Genomic DNA, 23,073 nt, shown 5'->3' with positions numbered 1-23,073 from the left:
CCTGTTCACACCCACCGGGTGCCAGCCCAGGCATGTGCAGCTGCACCAGGTAGGTGGGGTATCAGATCCCAACTACAGATGTTCGTCTGGGAATAAGGTATTTAGCCACTAATTCTAAAGCAATTCTACATTTAACAGATCAATATTATGCATTTTACTCTCCATTTCCAAGAATCTGAACTATGGTCCAGATATATCTCAAAGAAATGAACAGTTTGCTACTTCAATCTTAAAAAAAAAATTCCCAGTCAGCTCTCTTGGTGGAAGGATTAAGGCTTAGTGGCCAACAAGTATTCTGACATGAGAGTCTCATATAACTGGTTCCACTGTGATAGATTTTATGCTGGGTCCCAAGGTAGGAATGACATTTCCCCTGAATTATACCAAATTCTCCAGACCGATTCTTACTGGTTTTGTGAGACAGAGGTCACAAATACAGTTAATAGGTTAAAAAAACAGAACAAAACAAAACAAGTGATGCAGTTTTACTTCGATTTTAAGAAAAAACTTCATTAGGAATTACGTGTTTAACCTTTAAATGCAGAATGATTGCGTAAATTAGATTTCAGCTCAAAGAATAATGTCACAATTCAGATCAAACTCCCAGGAACAGACTGAAAACAAAGCCCACGTATAGTAAGAAAGACATTCTGTGAAATTTGCATTTATCCCTTAGCCATAGTTTTGATGATTATATTGATTCAATGATTTAAATCCCCAAACCAGACGACACGGTTTGTCACAGTTTTCTGTGGTGCTCCTGGGCAGAGGAGGTGGCCTGAGCGTCTACCTTTGCACTGCCGGACACTGTGACCTCCAAGCATTCAAATGGTTTAGGACAATGGCAGAATATAGAAAATCTGGATTGTTCCAAAATAGCCAGTGGTAGGGACAACACAGTCACAGTCGCCGCGACTAAAAGAGCTCTCCCTATGCTCCTTCTACCACAAAGGAGCTGTGACTCCTTTTCCTTTCTTAGCATCTCGTTCAGGACAGGGAGGGGGACAGAGATGAATCGCCACTGCTGGAGATGCCATCAGTGGCCAAGGGTAAAAACTGCGGAGTTAATTTTGCTTCCTGCCCTTTCCCGAGAAGTCTGGGACAAAGCGAGCTGTTGTGCCACCGCACCGATGACTTAGGGATCCCTCAAATGGAAGACTGATTTCTAATGACATGGGACAGTGACCCTAGGCGAGGCCTGTGCCGAAGAGCTCCATGTGCCGAAGATGTTACTGTGAACAGAGGCGGAAGCAACAGGTCGGCAAAGGGGGGCGAACAGCGGGAGTCGTGTCTGCGCCGCGCATACACTTCACTCGCACTCAAGTTTCCTGATTCGCGTCTTTCCCCGAATCCCTTCTCTTCAGTCCTGCTGCTGAGCCAGGGCCCGTGGCAGGAGTGGTAGGACGTTTAGCAGAAAAGGTGGGAAGGGCTTTACCCCCCATATAAAATACCTTTGCTTAAAAACACTTATATACCCAGTGATTAGCGCTTAAGAGGTAAAATAATTAACTACTCAGTAGTTAAATTCTAAGAATTGTCCAAGGTCATGGCCTACTGGGGTCAGCAGCACTACAGATGGAAGTCACGCTGTATCTCTTAAAGCTCTTTCTGGGGCTTGACAGGTCTCTTGCCGTGTTAAGTGCACTTCAAACACATCTGGTTTTTTTTTTTTCATTTAATCTCTGAAATCTGTTCATTTTTCTTCTTCATTTATCAAGAGAGGAAAGGGCTCAATTTATCATTTGCTCCACAGCTGTCCGAGTTTGGTAAAGATTCCAAGCAGATCTGCATGACAAGTGTTAAGGGGTGTTGAGTCCAGCCGCTTCCTGGAGCGAGTGGAACTTGTCCCCACGACCCTTCAGAGCTTGGACTGCAGTGGCTTCAGGTACTTGTAGTAAGACTCATGGACCTGCAGGGAAGGGCGAGAACAGGAGCAGTGAGGAGGGGCTGCAGCGTAAACCAGCACGCTTTCACCCGAGAAGGTGGAGAGACGCGTACTGAGACATCCACGGATAAAGTTATCTGCTGTCCTGCCTTTGTCTCACCACAGTTCCCAGGGGAGATGCAGGGAGGGGAGTGTACAAGTGAAACACAATGGCCAGGAGACTAGTCACTGAGGTGTGACCAAGGGTACACGGGGGTTGTACGACAATATTCCATTTTTGTGTATGTTTGAACGTGTCCAATACTTTTTTTTTTAAGATTTTATTTATTTGGTAGAAAGAGACAGCAAGAGAGGGAACACAAGCAGGAGGAATGGGAGAGGGAGAAGCAGGCTTCCCATCGAGCATAAAGCCCGATGCGGGATTTGATCCCAGGACCCTGGGACCATGACCTGAGCCGAAAGCAGACGCCCAACGACTAAGCCACCCAGGCGCCCCTGTCCAACAGTTATTCAACAGTCAAGGAGATGAAAGACCTGTGACCTATAGGAACAACCCAGTTCCCTTCTGAATCTGTTCCTCAAAAAAAGGGACTGTCCAAAGAGGCCACAGGAGATTCCAGAACTTTCACCAGGACTCACCTCTGAGGTCTTTCCTGCCATAATATTTAAATGGAGAATTTCAAAAGGTGGAAAGACACTGTTTTTTGTACCTCTGATTTGTTCAGTGGGGATTTCTTGGCCCACTCAAACAAATTTTCATACACGTTCCCATCGTAACGGCCAAGCACAGAGCCGAGTGTCACATCCTGAAAATCAAACGCATCCACCAGAGCAACAGCGTCTGGGCGAATCGCAGTCAGCAACTCCTTTATGCGTTGATTTACTTGGGTAATTTGAGACTCTGTCATGATGCTTCCCTAGAAAAGATAAAATAAGCAAACAAACAAAGATACACATATAAAGACAGACATTCATAGACATGTGTACACACACAACTATAGAGTAGACCACAGTGACTTTTCTACAAAAAAAAAAAAAAAAAAAAAAGGACTTAAATTCAGATAATACTCACCTGAAGAAAATCCCCTGCCTTCTGACTGATTCCATAGAGACAATACAAGAGACATAAATTCCTTAAGACAGCGTGGACAGATTTATCTTGAATTTTGAGGAGTTTTTCTGAGAAGAGCTTAACGGCCACATAGTGGCAATGTGCCTAGATAAAAAGAAAACGCCAGAGGGCCTTTGGAAAAGATTCAGCGCACAGCAACAAGGGTTTCTGCACTAAGAAAATGGGCTGGGGGGGGGGAAGGGGTGTTGTGAAGGCCGGAGAGGGAGAGAGGGAAGAAGAGAGACGGAGAAGGGGAGCTACCACTGACCTCGCTGGCTCGAACAAGGTCCACGGAGGTTAGGTTCCATGCTACCTCCTTGCTTTCTCTCTGAATCACTTCATTTTGAAGGTTTTTTGCAGCAATTTCTACCAATCTGTTAAGAAATGAGAGAAAACTGGAGTTTGCAGGAAATGCTGGGCAGGACTCGGGCTTCCCGCTCTTCCGTCAGGCCCCAGTCCCTAGAGGCTCCCCTGGCGGCCGACCCCAGAGCAGGTTGGGGGGCTAACCTGGCTGCACGAAGCTTGTACGCTTCCGTCAGGCTGTCAGGGCTGTCGATGTCCACCACGGTCGGCCACACCGCCACCTGCTGCGGCTGGATGCGCTGAGTGGGCCGGTCATTCAGGTAGGACACCATGCCACCCACCAGCTTCCCTGAGTGCACCTGGTCGTAACTTTTCATCAGGAACCTAGAAACCACCAGGACACGTGCTCTCAGCACCGACGCTTCTCGGCAGAGACACTCTTGCAACAACTTTAAGTAATGCAACAGGTGTCTTGACTTGCTTGGCCGCCCACAGGATAACACCGGCGGGGGAGATGGAGGCAAAACCGCCTTTCTCAGGAACAAATGTAACGTGAAGCGCAAACGTGGGAACAGGAACCGACGAAGAGGACTCCAACAGTCTTAGTTATTTGAGAGACAGAGAGAGAGAGAGAGAGACAGAGAGAGAGAGAGAGAGACAGAGAGAGAGAGAGAGACAGAGAGACAGAGAGAGAGCACATGCACGCAGGCAGGGGCAACAGGCAGAGGGAGAGGGAGAGAGAATCCCAAGCAGACCCCACACTAGGTGCGGAGCTTGACACCAGGCTCGATCCCGGGACCCTGAGACCACGACCTGGGCCGAAACCGAGAGTCAGACACTTGACAGACAGAGCCGCGCGGGCGCCCAGCGCCGTACGGACAGCTGAGGCCCAGAGCGGGTTCTCACCTCGCCGTCTGCAGCATCATGACGGTGTTCTCGCCCTCAAAGGTGCAGGTGGGGGTAAAGGTGACGTAGATGTTCGGAAGGCCGCTGCAGTGAGAGTAACCGTGCCCGCCACACGCCATCCGACAGGCTTCAATAGCGGCATTCGTCGTCCAGGAGGTGAACGCCTTCAGGCCGGCCACGAGGGCGTGGAGCTGAGGGGGAAGCGAGGCTGTCAGGGAGCGGGGGACGCCCCCGGTCCGAGCCGCCCCAGGAAGCACCCCTCCCTTCCTCACCGGACAGTGCCGGCCACGCGCCCCATCCCTTGGCACGCGTGCCAACTGGAGCACGGCCGTCTCAGTGGACTGAATTTGTACTGTTTCCCACACTCCCTTCCACAATGTTCCACTTGGCAAAAAAGTCACCACTTATGTTCCTTTGATTAATAAACGACCACCGTGGTACCTTGCTTCTGAAACTTAAAAACAAAACCCACATATCTTCTGATCTGATTCACTTTCAATGAAAAAAATGGCTGTATCTTTTGAGAACATACGGATTCTTCTCAAGAAAGCCCTCCATGTAGTTTTCCCTGGATGTTATCCAACCAGCGAATATCAAACAGAAGGGAGCCCACAAGTAGATGAGAAAACACATACCTCGGGCAGTTCACTCAGATCCCCTTGGCCAATACCCTCATTAATCCGATGGTAGGTCTCCTTCACGTATGCGCCCACAAACTGGAAGGCATAGGCAGTGGCCAGGAGTGGGAAGAGTTTATACTGCTGGGTCTGAAAATCCAAAATCTGTGGTTCTGGCTCACTAAAGGACAGAGAAGAAACAAAAGTAAACATTGACACAGAACTTAATATACACCAGATCCAGGGCTACACACTTCGACACACTGAATAACATTCTCCCCATTCCACCGAGGGGAAAACAACAGGTTAAGAACCTGAGGTCACACAGCCAGTATGTGGCAGATCCTGTCTCAATTGAAATCTAGGTTATCTGGCTACAGAAAACCATGTTCTCCACTACCTTGCTGGACTGCCCAGGCAGATAAAATTTTCCGGCTGTGAAGTTCATATCCATCCTCGTCTCTGCAGTATGACCAAGGAAACTATCGCACGGCAGCATTCAAAAATCAAAGTTAACTTCCCAGAAGGAAAGCAATGATAAAGAAGTCTAACACACTACATGGCTGAATCAACTATTTTAACCACAATTCTGGAAAAGACCCAATGCACGGAGTTAAATATCTGACATCTAAGAAGGTCAGCTCTTACCGATTTCGTTACTCCTTCAATAGGAGTTAAAAAGGTCATCAGGGAGTCAGGCTCAAGTGAAAGGCTGTAAGACTACACTATGGCTAGGAACACAATCGGAGTCCCATTCATGCCATTCCCACCATTCAGGACTTTCAAACTGCCTTTAGTGTTCTAAACATTTCATTTTTTTGTTTAAAGATTTTAGTATTTATTTGAGAGAGAGCGAGCGAGCGAGCGTGTGCGCACACAAGCAGGGAAAAGGGAGAAGCAAGTTCCATGCTGAGCAGAGAGCCCAACATGCAGCTTGATCCCACAGTCTGGGATCTTGACCCGAGCTAAAGGCTGACAACTTAGCCTCTAACCCAGGCACCTCTAAACATTTCATTTATAGAGTTCTAGTAATATTACTGATTTTCTTAGGTTAAAAATAGTAAGGTGGCTACCCTCATCTTTCTACTTAAGAAAAGGCAGTCTGGTTTCTAGGAGCAGACCCAGCACACTGCCCCCTTGGCTGATTTTGCATGGCCAACTCACAGTCTCGAGATCACATTTGGGGATTTTGATATTGGAATGGGGTCGGGGGGGGGGGGGTCTTCAGCACTGAGCCCATCTCAGACGCCTCCCTTACCCTGGCTTGATTTCAGACTGGTGCCTCACAGCGCTATAGCGGATAGCAATGGTGCAGGCCTTGGACAGGGACCGGGCGGCTTCTCCCACGAGGAACGACCTCACAAACACCATGGTCCCATAGGTCAGCTTGTTACTCACAGGCTTCACGTACGTGCCATCAGGCTTCACCTGGACAAAGAACACGGGACTGATGCTTCCTTCTGTTAAAACTCGAGTGGCAGTCTGTGCTCATGATTCTCAAAGGGTGGTCCCCAGAACGGCAGCATCTCCTGGGAACTTGCTAGAAACACAAAATCTCATCCCCACCCTGACCTACGGGACACAGCCCTCCAGGGGGTTCTAACACATGCTGAAGTACGAGACCCACTGGTTTAGCCAACTAGAATATGTTCTTCCTACCTGCCAACTGCTTTTGATTTCACAGTCATTAAGAAAAGCAGCATCAGAAGTAAAAACAGACCCTTCTTTCTAAAAGAACAGACCCTCGCAACCCCGTGGTGACCGACAGCCACCGACCGAAACCCCACGTCGGACACCTCTGCTCCGCCAACATACCTGGGCGTACTTCATCAGCATGTTTTCTCTGGGAATACGGTAATTGTCCATCTTCAGGTAGCCGTTGTCCATCTCATCATAGCCAAATTTGGGCCCGATGTCTCCCACGGTAATACCTACCACAGATGAAAGGCAATCACAAGGTGTTCATGCTCCGCAATTCCAGGCTTGCCTGGCCTCTCTCGTTGTGTTACACTTTTTGCAGAAGAATGTCATCAGTTTAGTTTCGCAACTCAACAGCAGACGAACGATTCTAACCTGGCAAAGGCTTATGCGTCCCAATCTCACGAATGGGCACGATGAAGGCGTGTAACCCGTAGCACTTCCCCTTAGTGATGAGCTGGGCAAGAACTATTGCATGATTCGAAGTCTTTCCAACTGTAACATCAGAAAGAACAGGAGACAGAGGTGAGCAAACTTTCTTACACCTTTCAAAGGACAGAAATAAAAGATGGGGGAAAACCGTACGTAAAAACCAGCCTCCATCGATAAAGTGGACCCAAGAAGCTTCTGACAGTACCACACCCAGTTTTCTGAAAGTTGTTCACTTAAGCTGATCGCCGTTAAAATGTATCGAATTCTGGCAAAGCAATCCTTCATTTTATATATATAAAAGCTTTTATACTCACTTTACTGAGACATTATGGACCTATAGTATTTGTAAGTTTAAGGCGTACAGCTTGTTGATGCGCCAGTAATCCTTCATTAAAAAAAAAACTTTACTAAAAAATTTAATTAAAAAGACTTTACTTTCTTTTCTACTTATCTCTCATTCATTTACATGAAATTTTTTTAGGATAACCATAAGAACATTAATTTATTTCCTTTTCCTCCCTTAATGAAGTGCTTTCCAAAACAGTGGCCACTAGCCACAAGTGGCTATTTACATTTAAATTACTTATAACCACACAAGGAATACGAAGCTGGTTTAAATGGTGACTAAGGAAACTGCTCATGATGCGAATGCTCAGAGGAAAACTTAAAAGAGAGTAAGACAGCCATCTCTCTGCGCCTTGAAGTGGAGGAAGGTCTACAACAGGCACCACAAGAGGCTGTTGACGGCTGTAAAGAGTCTGAGACTTCAGTGTTTCCCGTATTCCAAAATGATATTCTCATATAAGCTAATCACTTGTATTTATAATTATTTATTAATTATAATTATTATATAAATCTTATAGTAACTCTTCAAAACACCCAATAAATGCTAAGAAATTCACATACGTCCACCAGGCCACCACTTGATGGAGGTCACAGTAGGGCTGTTGAGAATGAACTCCTGAGTTTCAGGGTCGTAAGTGGCTGTGGTTTCCAAGCCTCGGAGATGAGTTCCTAAGGAAGTAAGTTACATTCACCTTGGCTAAAATATGGGAAGAAACAAGCAAAGGGTAAAATCTCCCGCCCCGTCCTTTTAGCTCTATTATCTCAGAGAACAAAAATCTTAACAACAAGAAGACATTTGTAGATAAGCTACAGATGGTTAATAACCAAGATACGTACTTCCCTATACTATTTATTTATTTTTTTTTAAGTAAACCCAGTTGGGGCTTGAACTCATGACCCTGTGATCGAGTCACATGCTCTACCCACTGAGCCAGTGCCTCAGAATCTCTATACTCAAACCCGGCAGTTCCTATCAAGGGAAAACAAATGTCAAGCATGTTCTATCTGTGTACTTCAGTTAATGCACCTCTATTTAGATCAAAAGAAAATGTAAAGGCAGTTTAGAATCTTATTTTCACAAGGTCATAGGATAGAAACATAACAGGGAAGTTAACTGCCTTTCTAAAAATAGTATCTCTAAGTTTACATGTGCCAATTGCAACCCATGTACGCTGTCTCCACTCCAGTTCAACACTCTGGGCTTCTCGGTTTACAAAGACTAAGATAACCGGTGACAGAAAGAGACTCCAGCCAAAGTTCTCATAAATTAAAGACTTATTTTAGAGTGACTGCTAGAATGGAAAATAAGAACTTTAAAAAGATATAACCGCCATGGGGAAAAGAGACCTGGAACAATGACTTTTTTTTTTTCTTTTTTGATTTCTAAAAGTCTGATAATAAGGTCTGAATGCGCTCTGTGATATCCAATGTCAGGCCTTAACTTTGACCCTGGCTGGTTCATTACTGTGCGTAGTCTCATGTTCCCAGTCTCATGTTGACTGGAGATGGACAAAGATTCGTGCTTTAAATCCTAATACAAATGCGCCAAAATTCTTTGAAAACAGTTACAGAAAAATGTTCTAAGTGATACTTCCTCTAATTATACTATCCTGAAGCAAATGCTGAGAACCTTTTCCCAAACAGCTTAGGTAACTCCAGATCTCATTAAAAACTTAAACTTTGGAACATTTAGGAACTTCCAAGTTGAGGAACAGAAATGATCACTTCATGTGTGATCCACAACCTTCTCCAGTACATGTGAGAACCAAGGAACCAGACACTTTCAGCAAAGAAGTTTTTATAGGAAAAGAAGTAACAATAATAGAACAGATAATGACAAAATGTTTGCAAATGCACAATGGACTGGGTCTTGTGAGAACCCTGTAAATTACAACTTTGCAGCAAGAGCCAAATTAGCTATACAATTAAGATAAAGTTGCAGAGAAATGAACACGTAGCAAATATACATTAGATCGGTTGTGAAACCTCAAAGTTGGAAAAGAGAAGATGGAAGGAAATGAACAGCAAACAGAGACACCAATTCAGACCAGATTAACAGGGACAGCCACTCCCTCCAAAACCAACTGCCTGGAAGTACGGCTTATCCCACGCCCCCCCCCCAATAATCTTTGGCCAAGCTGCCTTCAGAACTTGACTGAATTTACTGAATCAAGGCACAAAAAAGATCAAGGTATAAAATGTTCACATTATGGTAATATAAGCCACTCATTTCCCTCAAACAAGTCAGAGAGCACCTGCACTACTGATCTGTGCTTCTTCTGGAATCTGGGCACGCTCATTAAGGTATCCATAGGAAAGGTAATCAGACAGTGATGGAGAAAGATGGATTCGGATGCTACATGCACCTAATTCTACACAACTCCAAGGAACTTGGAAAACCACTCAGTAAATAAATCCTGACTCGTTATTCTTGACCCCCGGAGGGGAACCATGAAAAAGAATAATCAGCATAGTTCTGTGATAACATAACCTTTCCTTTCCACTGCCCAAAGCCATGTCTACGCCAAGACTCGCGTGTGTGGAAACCCTGGCCTCTGCAGGGAGATCTGGGCACGCGGGTGCGCCCTTGCTACACCCGAGGGGCTGTCCACATACATACCTAAGCCTGCAGAGCCCCGCCCAGCCCCGAAGGTAGACTGAACGCACCGTACCATGGCCCATCTCTGTCTGGGCATAAGTGCCAATGATCTCCAAGTTCCAGGCGGGAATGAAGAAGCGCTCCTGCTGCTCCGCGGTCGCCTGGTGGAGTAAAGTGGGCAAGAACATGCCCAAGTGGAGATCCAGAGGCTCAGGCCGCCCTCGGTGCACAAAACTTCGAAGCAACACCAAGGACAGGCATTTGAGAGAAGAGTCATCAGGTGTGAGAGAAACGGCAATGTGAACAGAGTCAGAGGAAGGAGAAAAAAAACCTTCTGTAAGTATGAATTAGTTGGGTGGACATCATCATGGGTGGGAGTGCTGCCCCTTTCCGTATGACTTTCACCAACTCTCGGCAAATTTCATTTTTCTTAAGTGGGCGAGAAGTTGGTTCTTCCGCTGCTCGGCTCTGACACAATCGGTCTTGGCGAGCACGGGCTGCCAATTCTGAAGCCTGGGCCGCAAAAACGTGCGAGGCAGGGAGAGGAGTCCAGCCTTGCAATAAAGCAAAGACAATAAAAAATCTGAAGCGGCTGTATGGGATGGAGAATTTAAGCTGTGCAATGATTTACTCTGATGAGGTGAGACGGGGGAACTGTTCTCTCAAATGGACAAATGCTCCCCCAGACGAAAGGCTTTTCTAGAAGCAATTTTAATTGCTTCTAGGCTGGAATCCTTCGTGTGTGTCCATAAAACAACCAGCGAAGCCACATTCCTTACATAAATCTGTTTTTTAAAAAAATCTGGTTGTTTGATTTAGGTTCATCACAAATATCCAGCCATGCCCTGTTGAAACAATTTAATGCAAAAACTGGCAGCGCTCCTCACCCAGTGATTAATATCAGAAATAAAAAAAGACATGCAATTTCTAGGAAAAGACCATGATAATAATTACAAATAACTGATTCATGCATAACAAGCCAATTATATGGGGATTATCAGTGCTGATAATAAACACCTTAGTTTTAGTAATTCTGAATCCATTTATTTATTTATTTACGACTGAGCCAGACAGGCGCCCCTGAATCCACTTTCTTTCTTCTTCTTCTTCTTTTTTTTTTTTTTTTTAAAGATTTTATTTATTTATTTGACAGAGATCACAAGCAGGTAGAGAGGCAGGCAGAGAGAGAGAGGGAGAAGAAGGCTCCTTGCTGAGTAGAAAGTCCGATGCGGGGCTCGATCCCAGGACCCTGGGATCATGACCTGAGCCGAAGGCAGAGGCTTTAACCCACTGAGCCACCCAGGCGCCCCCTGAATCCACTTTCTAAAGTCCTTCTTTTCCACTTAAAATTTGCAGATGCCTTAGACTTCTGTGTGAATTACTTTCTAGTGGGAAATAGATTGAAATGTCTTCGTTATCTTGTCACATTACTGGAATCCCACTGAACTTCCAGATCTAGCTTAACGGACTCTATACTGCTCCTTATTATTCTCTTTAATTATCTTAGAAATTAGCCTATGCGACCTTTCAGTTTTAAAACCTCTCAGTTTGGGGCGCCTGGGTGGCTCAGTGGGTTAAAGCCTCTGCCTTCGGCTCAGGTCATGATCCCAGGGTCCTGGGATCGACCCCCATATGGGGCTCTCTGCTCAGCGGGAAGCCTGATTCCTTCTCTCCGTCTGCCAGCTTGTGATCTCTGTCAAATAAATAAATAAAATCTTTTTAAAAAACCCCAAACCAAAAAACCCTCTCAGTTTGTCCAGAAAGGAAGAAGGAAAATAACAGCGGAGCACTGGCTGCTCGCGGAGGGCTGATCAGCTCTGTCTTCTGATTGCAGTGGTTACTTTGTTACCCAATCGCAGAAAAATCAAAGGTTGTGTGACCCACTTTTTAAAAAAATTAGGCTGAGGTGAGGGAAGTGCTCTCAGATCAGGAAGACAATGGCAGAAGGAGGACAAGAATCCCACCACCTAACACATCTTCTGGTTGTGGAGATTCTCGTACAGGTGCCGCCAGGACCCGGCACTATGAGGAGGACACCAGAGACACCCCGGAGAGCTGGCGCAGCGCTGCGCTCTCTGCCCCGAAACACAGCCCTGGTGGAAACCGCGGGGGAGGCCCACGGAACCTCTCTACTACCTCTGCAGCTTCCTATGGATTTATAAGCATTTCAAAATAAAGAGTTAAAAACAGTGGAAACCCTCCAGAAAAACACAATCGCGTGATGAGAGAGTACTTTCCCTCACGAGGAGGAATGCCTTCGCCTCCGGGTTTTAACTTAAAAGACCGGTGCCTAGGAAGAAAAATCAGCATACACCTGGGACCTGATAGGAGGCAACCAGTGGGACCAGGACTGACCCTGTGGCCTGGGACCTGCCACTTTCAGTGCTGAAAGCCCACTTGGCATTGCTGGAACCCAGAGCGATGCCTGGGGAGGGACGGGCCACTCTGATGCAGTCCACCAGACGCACAGGAGGGGTCTACAGCAGTATGCTGGAAAAACCAATGCCAGCGGTACCACAAAACACAGAGAATAGGGCAGCGGAAACTACTGTCATCAGAAGCCGCTCTGAGACTGAAGAACGTTTTTAGGAGAAAAAGATCTCTTGTGACCAGGGTAAGGATTATGCACAAGTGGATGAAATTTAGACATGTTACAAGGGGAAAGTGACCTGGATAGTTTCTTTGACTTAAATCAAGTATTTGTTGTAAAAAGTTGGTTATGCATGATAAAGATTATATATTATTTTTAAATCCTTTATTTTAAAATCACAAAGCTCCAACATTTAACTTTGACAAAGTGCTACCGTTAATCTTTTCAAAACCGTGACACTGAAAGGCCTTTCCAGTCTCTCCCTCTACATGACCTAGGGCTGGCAGCCAATGCTGAGGACAAAATGATTAGATTAATAATACATTAAAAAAAGGAAGGACTTAAAATAGCATCTCTGTGGGCAGCATGATTATTATCCTAGGAATCAACAACAAAATACCACCGATAATAAATAAATTGAGAAAAGCTGTACGCTCTAAGGAAAAGAAAAAATTACTGCATTCTTATCCATCAGGACGCTTTAAGCAGAAACCTCAGTAAAGAGAAAAGCAATTTACAAACACAACAAAATATTTAAAATCTGTTACATAACTTTGCTCAGGATATTAACGATTTAACTAGGAAAAAAAATCAATACCTAATAGGATGAATAAAAAAAGTTATACCTAACAGGAAAGAAATTGCTAATTCCTAGGTCAAAAAGTCAGTCCTTTATTATAATAAAGATAATACTTCCCAAGAAATACAAGGATTTATTTTAACATGGATTTGAAATTCCTGCAGAATATAATTTAGAATTTAACAAATTAAGATTGGATTTCGCTTAGAAGAATAAATATACAAGAACACCAAATATGAGGGTCTTAAAATATAACAGGAGGCTTATCCTATCAGATTTTTAAATATCTTGCAAAGCAACAATGAACCAATATTTATGATGTTAGGAGAAAACCAAAGGGACTAATAAATATATGTTAAGGTTCCAGAAATAAACTGAAACTATTAATAAAACTCTAAGAAGAACTGGAAAGAACAACGGGGAAAAAAAAACTACTAGCTAATAAACAAAAATGGCATGGGATTCATTCATCATTCTACACCATATACAAGTCAAAGCATTAAACATAAATTGAACAAAAATATTGGAAGAAAATAAGAGAATAATTATCCAAGATATGAAGAAAAAAAATGTGTACCCATTCAGAGAAGGATGCATTCTATACGTAAAGCCAAAATGTTTAACAAAACAGAAGGCAAGAGAAAAAATACTTGAAGCATCCAACATAATCATGTAAGATCAATGTACAGATTCTATCCAATCAACACGCAAAGGAGAAAAACCCAGTTTATACACAGGAAATACAGACAGTAAGCCAACACGTCCAAGCTCACTGGCATTGGAAAATGAAAACTTTAACTCTTAGATATGTATTAAAGTAGCAAAAAACATTAAAGCAACCACATTGATGGGGCTTCTGGAGACAGAGCACACTAATAATTTGCTAAATACACTATAAACCAGTTCTGTGTTTCCAGAAGTCTTAAACTATGCAACAAAAGCTATTGAATGGTCCCTCCTTTCAATGCAGTAATTTACTTGACAAAGTTATTCTGAAGGCATAACCCCAAAGGCCCTGGTTTTTGCAGTTTATATGGTTATGAACCATCATCGTGAGGAATTAGAAGAGCCTCCAGACATAGAGAGGGAGCCACATGGGCTCCAACGGGGAAGAGACTCAGTGGGAAGGAAAAGGACAGGAGACAGAGAAGTGAAAATACGGGGGGACAAAGACTAGTGATGGGCACAACCACGTTCACTATTTCTCAAGTTCCAAAGGAGAGAGTGCGTTAGTTCCTATCTGAGTTCTGCACCAATCTGCAAGGAAGAGAACTGGGTATTGCAGAAGCTCTATTTTCTTGGATGACAACAGCAGAAAACAAAGGAAGGAGAATTGCCATAAGGTGGCCAAGAACTTGAAGTGACCACGTACCTGTGAAGACCAAGCATACTACCTGCTTTGGGACCCGGAGAAATGCAGGGTCAGGAGGGTTCCTGCTGGGCATGCTCCATGGACGGTCCCTTTGGCACCAGAACCCCCCGGGAGAGGGCGCGCCCTTGAGCTCAGACCTCTGCCCTGGAGTAAAGAAGGCTCACGGACCCCCAGACCAAGCGGGTGTCGCAGTTTGTGGGCCTCTACAGACACGTGAGTTATTTAGAGGAGGGATGAGAGAAAGCAGGTGATGGAGATGTCGTGCAGGGGACTGAATTTTAAGACTCTTCAGGATCCTGGAAGGTGCTGGAGCAGGGCTGTCTCCTCAACCCCAGCAGCATCCTAGAGCAGAGAGAATCCCACCTTGAAGGCAGAGCCAATTCCGTGACGCCTGAGGTAACCACTGTTAGCCGTTCAACATTCTGGTCTTCAGATCGAACCGTCCACCCTCCATCTGCACGATGTCTCCATGCATGTTTTCCAGTCTCTCTGATGTCAAAGGACTGATTGTTCTACACAAGGCTGCACTGTCACAGGACGCGAATTCACCGACAGACTGACTGGTGCCCCCGGGGAAAAGGACAGCGGTGGGCGAAGCCCAACCAACCCCAATGTGAACGGACAAGGCCCCAGCGGGAAACAAGACCTAATGCACAACTCTGTTCACGAAAATCCAAGAGATTAACACAAAGTTGGTTCAAGTACAAGAAATTACCCGAAAGAGAGAAGCAATAAGGGAAAGAAAACTCACAAAAAATGCCAACTCACCCAGAACAACATAGGACCTCAGACCAATTTCTGGGCTCCTCAGACCAGAAACTTCAAGTCCTCGTTTTTTCCTCTCCTTCAAAATTTAGGGCAAATAAGCATTTACAACGTACTTTATAGAAGCGGAAGGGTTAGACCAGAGAGACACACATATCAAACTCATTTAGCCTTAGAAAAATTTAGATCTTTATGCCCCCATGAATAGCATGGACTATAAGTCAAAGGAATTCCACAAGGATGCATACTTAAACAAAGAAGGGTTGTGTACCACAAAGCTATTTCAAGATTACAAAACACACACACATACACACACACACACACTCCCCCCCCCCTTTCCCCACCAGCCTCCAGCCCCTATCCCGCAGACAGGAAGACCTGGATGATGTTCCATTCCTTCCCTTAGGAAACCTTTCTTCAGGCTGCTGATTTCGTATCGGCTATCCTGAAGCCGAAGGGCTGGGTGTTCGGGCAGGGTGATTGGAAGACAAGGTCACAACCAGAATCTGCAGCTCTCATGGGGATTATGATAAAGAATATTTCCTTAAACTATTTCACCAAACCCAAAAGCACCAAATCAAACACAAAAATGAAGTGTTCATGCTTTCTGCGTCTCCTCCTCTCCTAATTTACATAATGGTGGCCTTATGATAAATCAGGGAATGACAAGGCAGCTCAAATCTGAAACCCCCAAACCTCCCAATGGCCTTGTCTGTGAAAACGAACCATCTTCTCATTCAGACCAAACACAAACTTTCTGAAAGGAGCTGGCCGTTTATAAACAATTTTTTTTTAAGTGGACACCACGCCCAGCATGGAGTCCAACGTGGGACTCAAACTCACGACTCTGAGATCAAGACCTCAGTTGGGACGCTTAACCGACTGACTGAGCCACCCAGGTGCCCCATTATTACGAACAATTTAACCAAGAAAGACTGGCAATCCAAAGTCCAGAAATATGTAAAGAAAACAAGTATAAAAAAAGACTGCTGTAACCAAATGAAAAGAATCATGCACTTTTTTCCAACCTGCCTTCTAAGCCTGCTAGTGGGCAATGAAAGAAAAGAGTAAGACACTTAAATGCTCTAATCCTCTGTCCCCCTTAAAGTCCACATTTTTGGCTTCATGAAAGCAGAGAGGCAACCTTCAGAAGACTGCTAAGGCATTAACACTCCCAAGAATTTCCAACAAAGTCTCTCTTTATAATTAGACGCCAACGCAATTTTGCCACATTTTCAATCTCATCTTTCCAAACGGCTCAACAGCCATTAAAACGGGGTATACGCAGCAAGGGTAAAAGGACTTTTAGAAATAACAATGCAGGATGTTTCAGGCTAGAGTCTTGGACCAATTCATGGGGAAATGACCTATGAGAAAATGAGAAGCTGAACTTTAAGGCTTAACAACTGAAAGACAAAAATCCCAAAAGTGTAGCAGCAGGAAAAACCAAGCATCAGGAGTCATTTATCAGTTTAAGTCCTGAGGTGGGTTACCCACTGACCCTCAAATGTGGACTAACCGTGGCCCATTTCCGTCTGGGCGTAGGTGCCAATTATCTGGAGTCCTTGGGATGAAAACAGCCATTTCTCCTGCTGAGCAGTGGTGCCCTGATTCAGCAAGGTAGGAATAAACATGGAGAAATTGAGGCCCACAGGTTCCACAAAATTGACCAAATGTATTCTACAGGAGAGAAAAGAAAAGGATCTCAGCCTTCCTCCAGAAACTGCATTCTACCACGCATTCTTGCCAGACAACTATGGCCTTCAGCATTGAGGCTGGGAAATTTTCAACCATTCTCTTAAGAAATTAAATGTAAAATTTACCATTTTCCCACCTAAAAGGCCAAATCCAGCGCTATCCACCCCTTCCCCACCCAAGTCGTTTCACAACCAGAATTCTTTAATTCTACACTTCAGCCAGGAAGCAAATACTACCTCAGGTTTTAGCCTAAGAATCCCTTTTGGTTTTTTTGGTTTTGTTGGTGTCATCTGTTGGTTTTAATCGCATTCTCTGGAGTGAATGTGTTTGCTTTATTTTCAAGTTTTGCTTGTCTTGAAAATCAAAAGGAACTCCATGGAATATTTATTTGTAGAGCTAGGAACAACAGCTGCTGAAGAATAGGTTAATCTTTCCCTAGGTAACATCAAAGCAAACATTCAGGATAGTAAATACACATTCCAGGGCCAAACCACAGATCTCTAAAGGTCTTCAGAGTTTGCAGGCGGGTAAACAGAAATGGGAGAATGTCACACATTTATCTCTGATGGTGTCTGATGTTTACTCCAGATTAAGGGAACTCCAATCACACTGAAATTCTGTCTCCAACTATTTTCTCATAAAACACAATCTTGAAACAGTCAAAATACAAACCATCTATACCAGTTAGCCTTGGCTACATTGTGAAAGGTCTTACTGGTGTCTACTTTGTTCTATCTCAATAAAGAGCTCAAAGTACAAAGTAAGGAGCACCTAACTGATCCTCATGGCTGCTAGAGGAATGAATACGAAGCAGTGTCACCCGTTTATCGTGGTCTGTCCAGTGAGCAAGGCCTGAATTTAAAAAAAGGAGGCGGAAGGCTGCCAATTCACTTTGAGGCTCGAAGATCACCTTTTAGGGGTGCTGGGGACAGACTGAAACACCTAAAGAACGCTTGCATCCAAGGAATATAAAAAATGCCTTTTTGGGGGCGCCTAGGTGGCTCAGTGGGTTAAGCCGCTGCCTTCGGCTCAGGTCATGATCTCGGGGTCCTGGGATCGAGTCCCGCATCGGGCTCTCTGCTCAGCGGGGAGCCTGCTTCCCTCTCTCTCTCTCTGCCTGCCTCTCTGTCTACTTGTGATTTCTCTCTGTCAAATAAATAAAATAAAATCTTTAAAAAAAAAAAATGCCTTTTTGGGTGCCTGGGTGGCTCTGTAGGTTGAGCCGCTGCCTTCGGCTCAGGTCGTGATCTCAGGGTCCTGGGATCGAGTCCCGCATCGGGCTCTCTGCTCAGCAGGGAGCCTGCTTCCTCCTCTCTCTCTCTGCCTGCCTCTTTAAAAAAAGAAAAAAAAAAAAAAAAAAGCCTTTTTAACCTGGAGGTTCCATAATGTTTACACCAATACTGAATGTCAATTTAAAGTGACTGGAGGGCGGAGTGACTGGACGGCGGGGCGCCTGGGTGGCTCAGTGGGTTAAGCCTCTGCCTTCGGCTTGGGTCAAGATCCCAGGGTCCTCGGGTCAAGATCCCAGGGTCCTTGGATCGAGCCCTGCATTGGGCTCTCTGCTCAGCGGGCGCCTGCTTCCCGCTCTCTGTCTGCCTGCCTCTCTGCCTACTTGTGATCTCTCTCTGTCAAATAAATAAATAAAAATCTTTATTAAAAAAAAAAATAAAGTGGGCGCCTGGGTGGCTCAGTGGGTTAAGCCGCTGCCTTCGGCTCAGGTCATGATCTCAGGGTCCTGGGATCGAGGCCCGCATCGGGCTCTCTGCTCAGCAGGAAGCCTGCTTCTCTCTCTCTGCCTGCCTCTCCATCTACTTGTGATTTCTCTCTGTCAAATAAATAAATAAAATCTTAAAAAAAATAAATAAAAAAAATAAAAAAAAAATAAAGTGACCGGAGGGAGGGAGAGGAAAAACGGGAGGTGTGAACAGAAGTGAATCAGCTTCCAAGTGACTTGGGTCAACAGGAGCTGGCGGCTGCTGGGCGGTGGAGAAGCAGTGCCCGCCACACCGAAGTGGGAGTTCAAAGCCTGATGGGGTAGATAAATGCGGATGTCATTCTCTCAAAGAAAAGAGCCCCACAGCATTCCCCAACAATTACATTTTACTAAAAGAGGAAACGAACTTACGAGAGTTTCTGAGGAAGAGAAGCAGTTGTTTAGGTGCCAAAAATGGGGGCAACATAAGACACTCCTATTCCCTGGAAGGGAAGGGAGGTTGTGGGGTTGGTTATGTGAAATCATGATACCGACACAATATAATTCTAAGAAATTCAGAGGGAAAAACACAAAACAAAAACTGTTGACTCTTTATGTTAATAAACATACTGAGATTCTTTTTTGAGGATACTTGAAAATCAACTCATGAACAAAATATCAGTGCTCGTTTTTTAATTATGTTTAATCACTCCTGAAGATGCTTTTCAAGGAATCGGCTTTAAAAACCTAAGGAGGGGCGCCTGGGTGGCTCAGTGGGTTAAAGCCTCTGCCTTCAGCTCGGGTCATGATCTCAGGGTCCTGGGATCGAGCCCCACATCAGGCTTTCTGCTCAGCGGGGAGCCTGCTTTCTCCTCTCTCTCTGCCTACTTGTGATCTCTGTCTGTCCAATAAATAAATAAATAAAATCTAAAAAAAAAAAAAAAAAAAAAACCAAGGAGGGGGACGCCTGTTAGATGTCTGCCTTTAGCTCAGGTCATGATCCTGCGGTCCTGCGGTCCTGGGATCCGGCCCCTGGGGTCTCTGCTCGGCGGGAAGCATGCTTCTGCTCTCCTACTACCCCTGCTTGTGTTCCCTCTCTAGCCATCTCTCTATCAAACAAATAAATCAATCTTAAAAAGAGAAAAATTAAGAAATGAAAAACCTAAGGAGGGTAACAGAAACCATGGCTGATCTTCATTAGAATTTTAAATTACTTTAGTTTTCTTTTCATAGGAAACAGGATAATTAAAAGACAAAATTGTGGGAGAGGAGATTAGGAAAACAATTTTTACATTCCCTGAACAGCAAGGTTTTTTCACCAAGGCCTGGAGAGAACAATTCTTCTGCTGCTCAAGTTGAGAAATCTCAAAGTATCTTACTAATTTTCCATCAACTTCAAGATATTCCCATATATGGGGGCACATGGGTGGCTCAGAGGGTTAAAGTCTCTGCCTTCAGCTCAGGTCATGATCCCAGGGTCCTGGGATCAAGCCCCGCATCGGGCTCTCTGCTCAGCAGGCAGCCTGCTTCCTCCTTTCTCTGCCTGCCTCTCTGCCTACTTGTGATCTCTCTGTCAAATTAATAAATAAAATCTTAAAAAGAAAAAAAAAAAGATATTCCCATATATGAATTTTGAGATAAGAGAAATAATTGTAAAGAAACCAGTAAATGCTTAGGGTGCCTGGGTGGCTCAGTCATTAAGCATCTGCCTTTGGCTCAGGTATGATCCCAGGGTCCTGGGATTGAGCCCCACGTCAGGATCCCAGCTCAATAGGGGAGTTGGCTTCTCCCTTTCCCACACCTCCTGCTTGTGTTCCCTCTCTCACTGTCTCTCTCTCCGTCGAATAAATAAATAAAATCTTAAAGAAAGAAACTAGTAAATGTTCAAAATCCCTTTAAAGAGAAATACTACTATATTTCATCAGTTCTGGCAATACGGCACCAACGGAGCATTTACAAAATCAGACGCATCTCCACAAGTAACAGGAGGTCATAGCTAATTGGCAGTACTTTTTCTTTCTTAGTGGTACATGAAACTTGGGTGTGAGCTACAGTCAATGGCGGGCTTGGATTCAATAGCATTTAGTACTGCCAAGACTAATTTTCAATCCCCTTCTTTCACATAAGTTGATCTCCCTGTCCTATCGTAGAAATACTGGAAGGATGTCAAAACGTGTGTTAAACCTTGTACTCTAGAGCCACCTGCTCTCTTGGGCTCCGGTCATGCAAGATCCCGGCGTCCTGGAATCAAGCCAGGCCCGGAGCCTGCTTCTTCCTCTCCCTCTGTCTGCTGCTTCCCCTACTTCTGCTCTCTCTGTGTCAAATAAGTAAGTAAAATCTTTAAAGAAACAAAACAAAAAAATCCTTTGTACCCTATAATCCCCAAACAGCAAGTTCTGTATCATAAAAAATGACAGGCAAAATAACCGGGTCATGTCACCTGCTGTTTTAAGCCACATAAAGGCATAGGTTCTTTTTCATTGTGACTTCACTCCACTCTGCTTACACACTACAAACCAACACTGACTACGGTATCTCATCAATTCTGAAACCCACTGCATCTACCACTTAGAAGTAAAACAGAACAAATCTCTTTTTTGGGGATTGCTTTAAAAAGGGTAAAATCTTACATTTTTGAAGTTTACCTAAAACCCAACTCAGGTGATTCGGAAACACAATCTTCCAGGAGGCATTCTACCTCAATATCCCCACAGCCGTGAGTTACAAATTTCAAAAGCAAAAAAGGACATTTGGAATTTGATAAATAACTTTGATTCTGACTACTGAAAATAAGTAAATCATAATTTTATGATTAAAAAGAAGAGGAATTCTCAGTCCTAAGGCATACAGTAAATGATTCCATTCCCCCAAACATTAAACGGGTTAGACTGAAAAAATTAGATACTAAATGTCTGAGAGGCAGTAGAATAAAGAAGAAATTTCCATCACTGTATAAAGGCAAAACTTGTAACATGTTCCCTTTTTCTTCGCTTTTGAATACACACCATTCGTATCATTTAATCTTTATTGTTGAAAATAATGGACTTCTAAAATGCTAAAAGCTCCCCAAAAAAGGAAGTGCCCAGGAATGAATGAGAAGTCTAAGACAGCATAGAGGTCAAAGAAATCTTGTACTCGGGTCCGGTAATTAGTGCTCATTGGGATAAAGGGGAAAAAAAAATGCTTTACTTCTAATTAAGAAACATAACACAACAAAAAACAGATGGCCTGGAAAAAGAAAAAGAACTACTCTTTCCAGCATTAGTACCAAGGCATGGTTTTAGGAGGTGTCCTATGCCATTTAAGTAACACAAGCCATTTAGATAACACGGCCACCAAATTCAAGAATGCTAGGTTCTTTATATATTTGCTCTGAAGTTTGACTCGTGTTCTTCATCTACCCCACACGGCCCTTCAGTCTAAACTCAAGCTTTATACGCTCATACTGAAATGCAATCTGTTATTGCTCCAAAACGTGGTTTGGTCTTGCAATCAAAAATCGAACTCCGCTTCTAAATTTAGCAAACCTTCTCGCTACAAAGAGCAAAGGCATTTTGCAATTTAAATCACTCCGCACGGAGATGTCTAGGCCAAAGGCAGTGAGTGGTACTGATTGCTGGGAACGGCGGCGGCAGCCTCTCCATGCCCGACCAGCATTCTACCAACGTCATCCCTTTAAAAGGCCTCAACACAGAAGCCAACCCCGGTTTTCGCTCACATCACTTGCAGGTGGGCTGCAAACACGCAGGCTGAGCCGTCCGACGTCCAGCACGATGAAAAAGGACACCGCGGGCTGCGCGTTTAAAAGAAGGTTTGCGCTCGGGCACTTAATCGGGGCGAAGGCATACCTACTTTTTAAACCACATGATCTCCTCGGGGTCCGCGATGCCGAACTCCCGCATCTTCTTCACCATGTTGGCACTCTTCCTCACGGCCACCTCGTAGCGCTGGCTGCGGGTGAGGAAATTCAAGTCCTCGTGCTGGAAGTCCGGGTCATTCAGAATCAGGTTCTCTGGAAGAGGGCGAGAGAGCATCAAGAGGAAGACCGAGACGCAGGGCTCCGCGACGCCTCCTGGAATCCCTGCGGGTTTTCCGAGCGCGGGCAGGTGGGCCGACACCCCTCCCCCCGCCACAGGCCGGCCCCGGGGGTGGGGGTCCCGGCTCCCCCAAAGCTGGGCCCGGCGCAGCGGCCCACGCTCCACAGCGCCCCCCGATTCGTCCTCGAGCGAGTGTGGGGCCGCGCCCGGGGAAGGAGGGAGGCCTGGCCCGCCGCCCTCACCGATCTCTCGGCGGCGCCGGGTGTTCTCGGGGCTGCCGTCCAGGACGTGCGTGAGCAGCTCCGGGTTGAAGCTGGCGGCTTCCCGCTCCCTGCGAAGATCTTGGTTCATGGTAGCGACACGCAACGGCGGTGGCGGCAGAGGTCGAAGCGGTGGCGGCGGCGGCGGCGGCGACGGGTCTGCAGCTGCAGCGCGGGGCGGG

General features: G+C 45.1%; 1 protein-coding gene across 2 annotated transcripts; it reads right to left on the bottom strand.

Annotated features, from left to right (window-relative positions):
- Positions 1-470: 470 nt before the first annotated feature.
- On the bottom strand, positions 471-23,069 carry ACOX1 (acyl-CoA oxidase 1). Of its 2 annotated transcripts, none has more exons than XM_044247395.1 (14): positions 22,874-23,069; positions 22,447-22,606; positions 16,723-16,883; positions 7,859-7,966; positions 6,896-7,015; positions 6,638-6,753; positions 6,081-6,250; positions 4,841-5,003; positions 4,206-4,396; positions 3,504-3,683; positions 3,265-3,370; positions 2,958-3,101; positions 2,596-2,802; positions 471-1,909 (listed from the first exon to the last, which is right to left on the bottom strand). In XM_044247395.1, exons 1-14 carry the CDS (start codon positions 22,980-22,982, stop codon positions 1,859-1,861), a joined length of 1,986 nt encoding a protein of 661 aa, XP_044103330.1. In that variant the 5' UTR covers positions 22,983-23,069; the 3' UTR covers positions 471-1,858. The 2 variants fall into 2 exon arrangements, with proteins under 2 accessions (XP_044103330.1, XP_044103329.1); XM_044247394.1 differs by lacking the exon at positions 16,723-16,883 and adding an exon at positions 9,970-10,130 and having other exon boundaries at positions 22,874-23,067.
- Between the last annotated feature and the right edge of the window lie 4 nt (positions 23,070-23,073).

This window comes from Neovison vison, chromosome 5, assembly GCF_020171115.1.
Source record: "Neovison vison isolate M4711 chromosome 5, ASM_NN_V1, whole genome shotgun sequence".
Lineage (NCBI taxonomy): Eukaryota > Metazoa > Chordata > Mammalia > Carnivora > Mustelidae > Neogale > Neogale vison.
Note: the sequence above shows the minus strand (reverse complement) of the source record. Positions and strands in the feature narration are given on the sequence as shown.

Excerpts from the sequence above, each read along its gene's own strand:
- ACOX1 (XM_044247395.1), bottom strand. The coding sequence starts at position 22,982 with ATGAACCAAGATCTTCGCAGGGAGCGGGAAGCCGCCAGCTTCAACCCG. Across the intron at positions 6,754-6,895 it reads GACGCATAAGCCTTTGCCAG|GTATTACCGTGGGAGACATC; the intron begins GTTAGAATCGTT and ends CATCTGTGGTAG. Across the intron at positions 3,102-3,264 it reads ACCTTGTTCGAGCCAGCGAG|GCACATTGCCACTATGTGGC; the intron begins GTCAGTGGTAGC and ends CTTTTTATCTAG.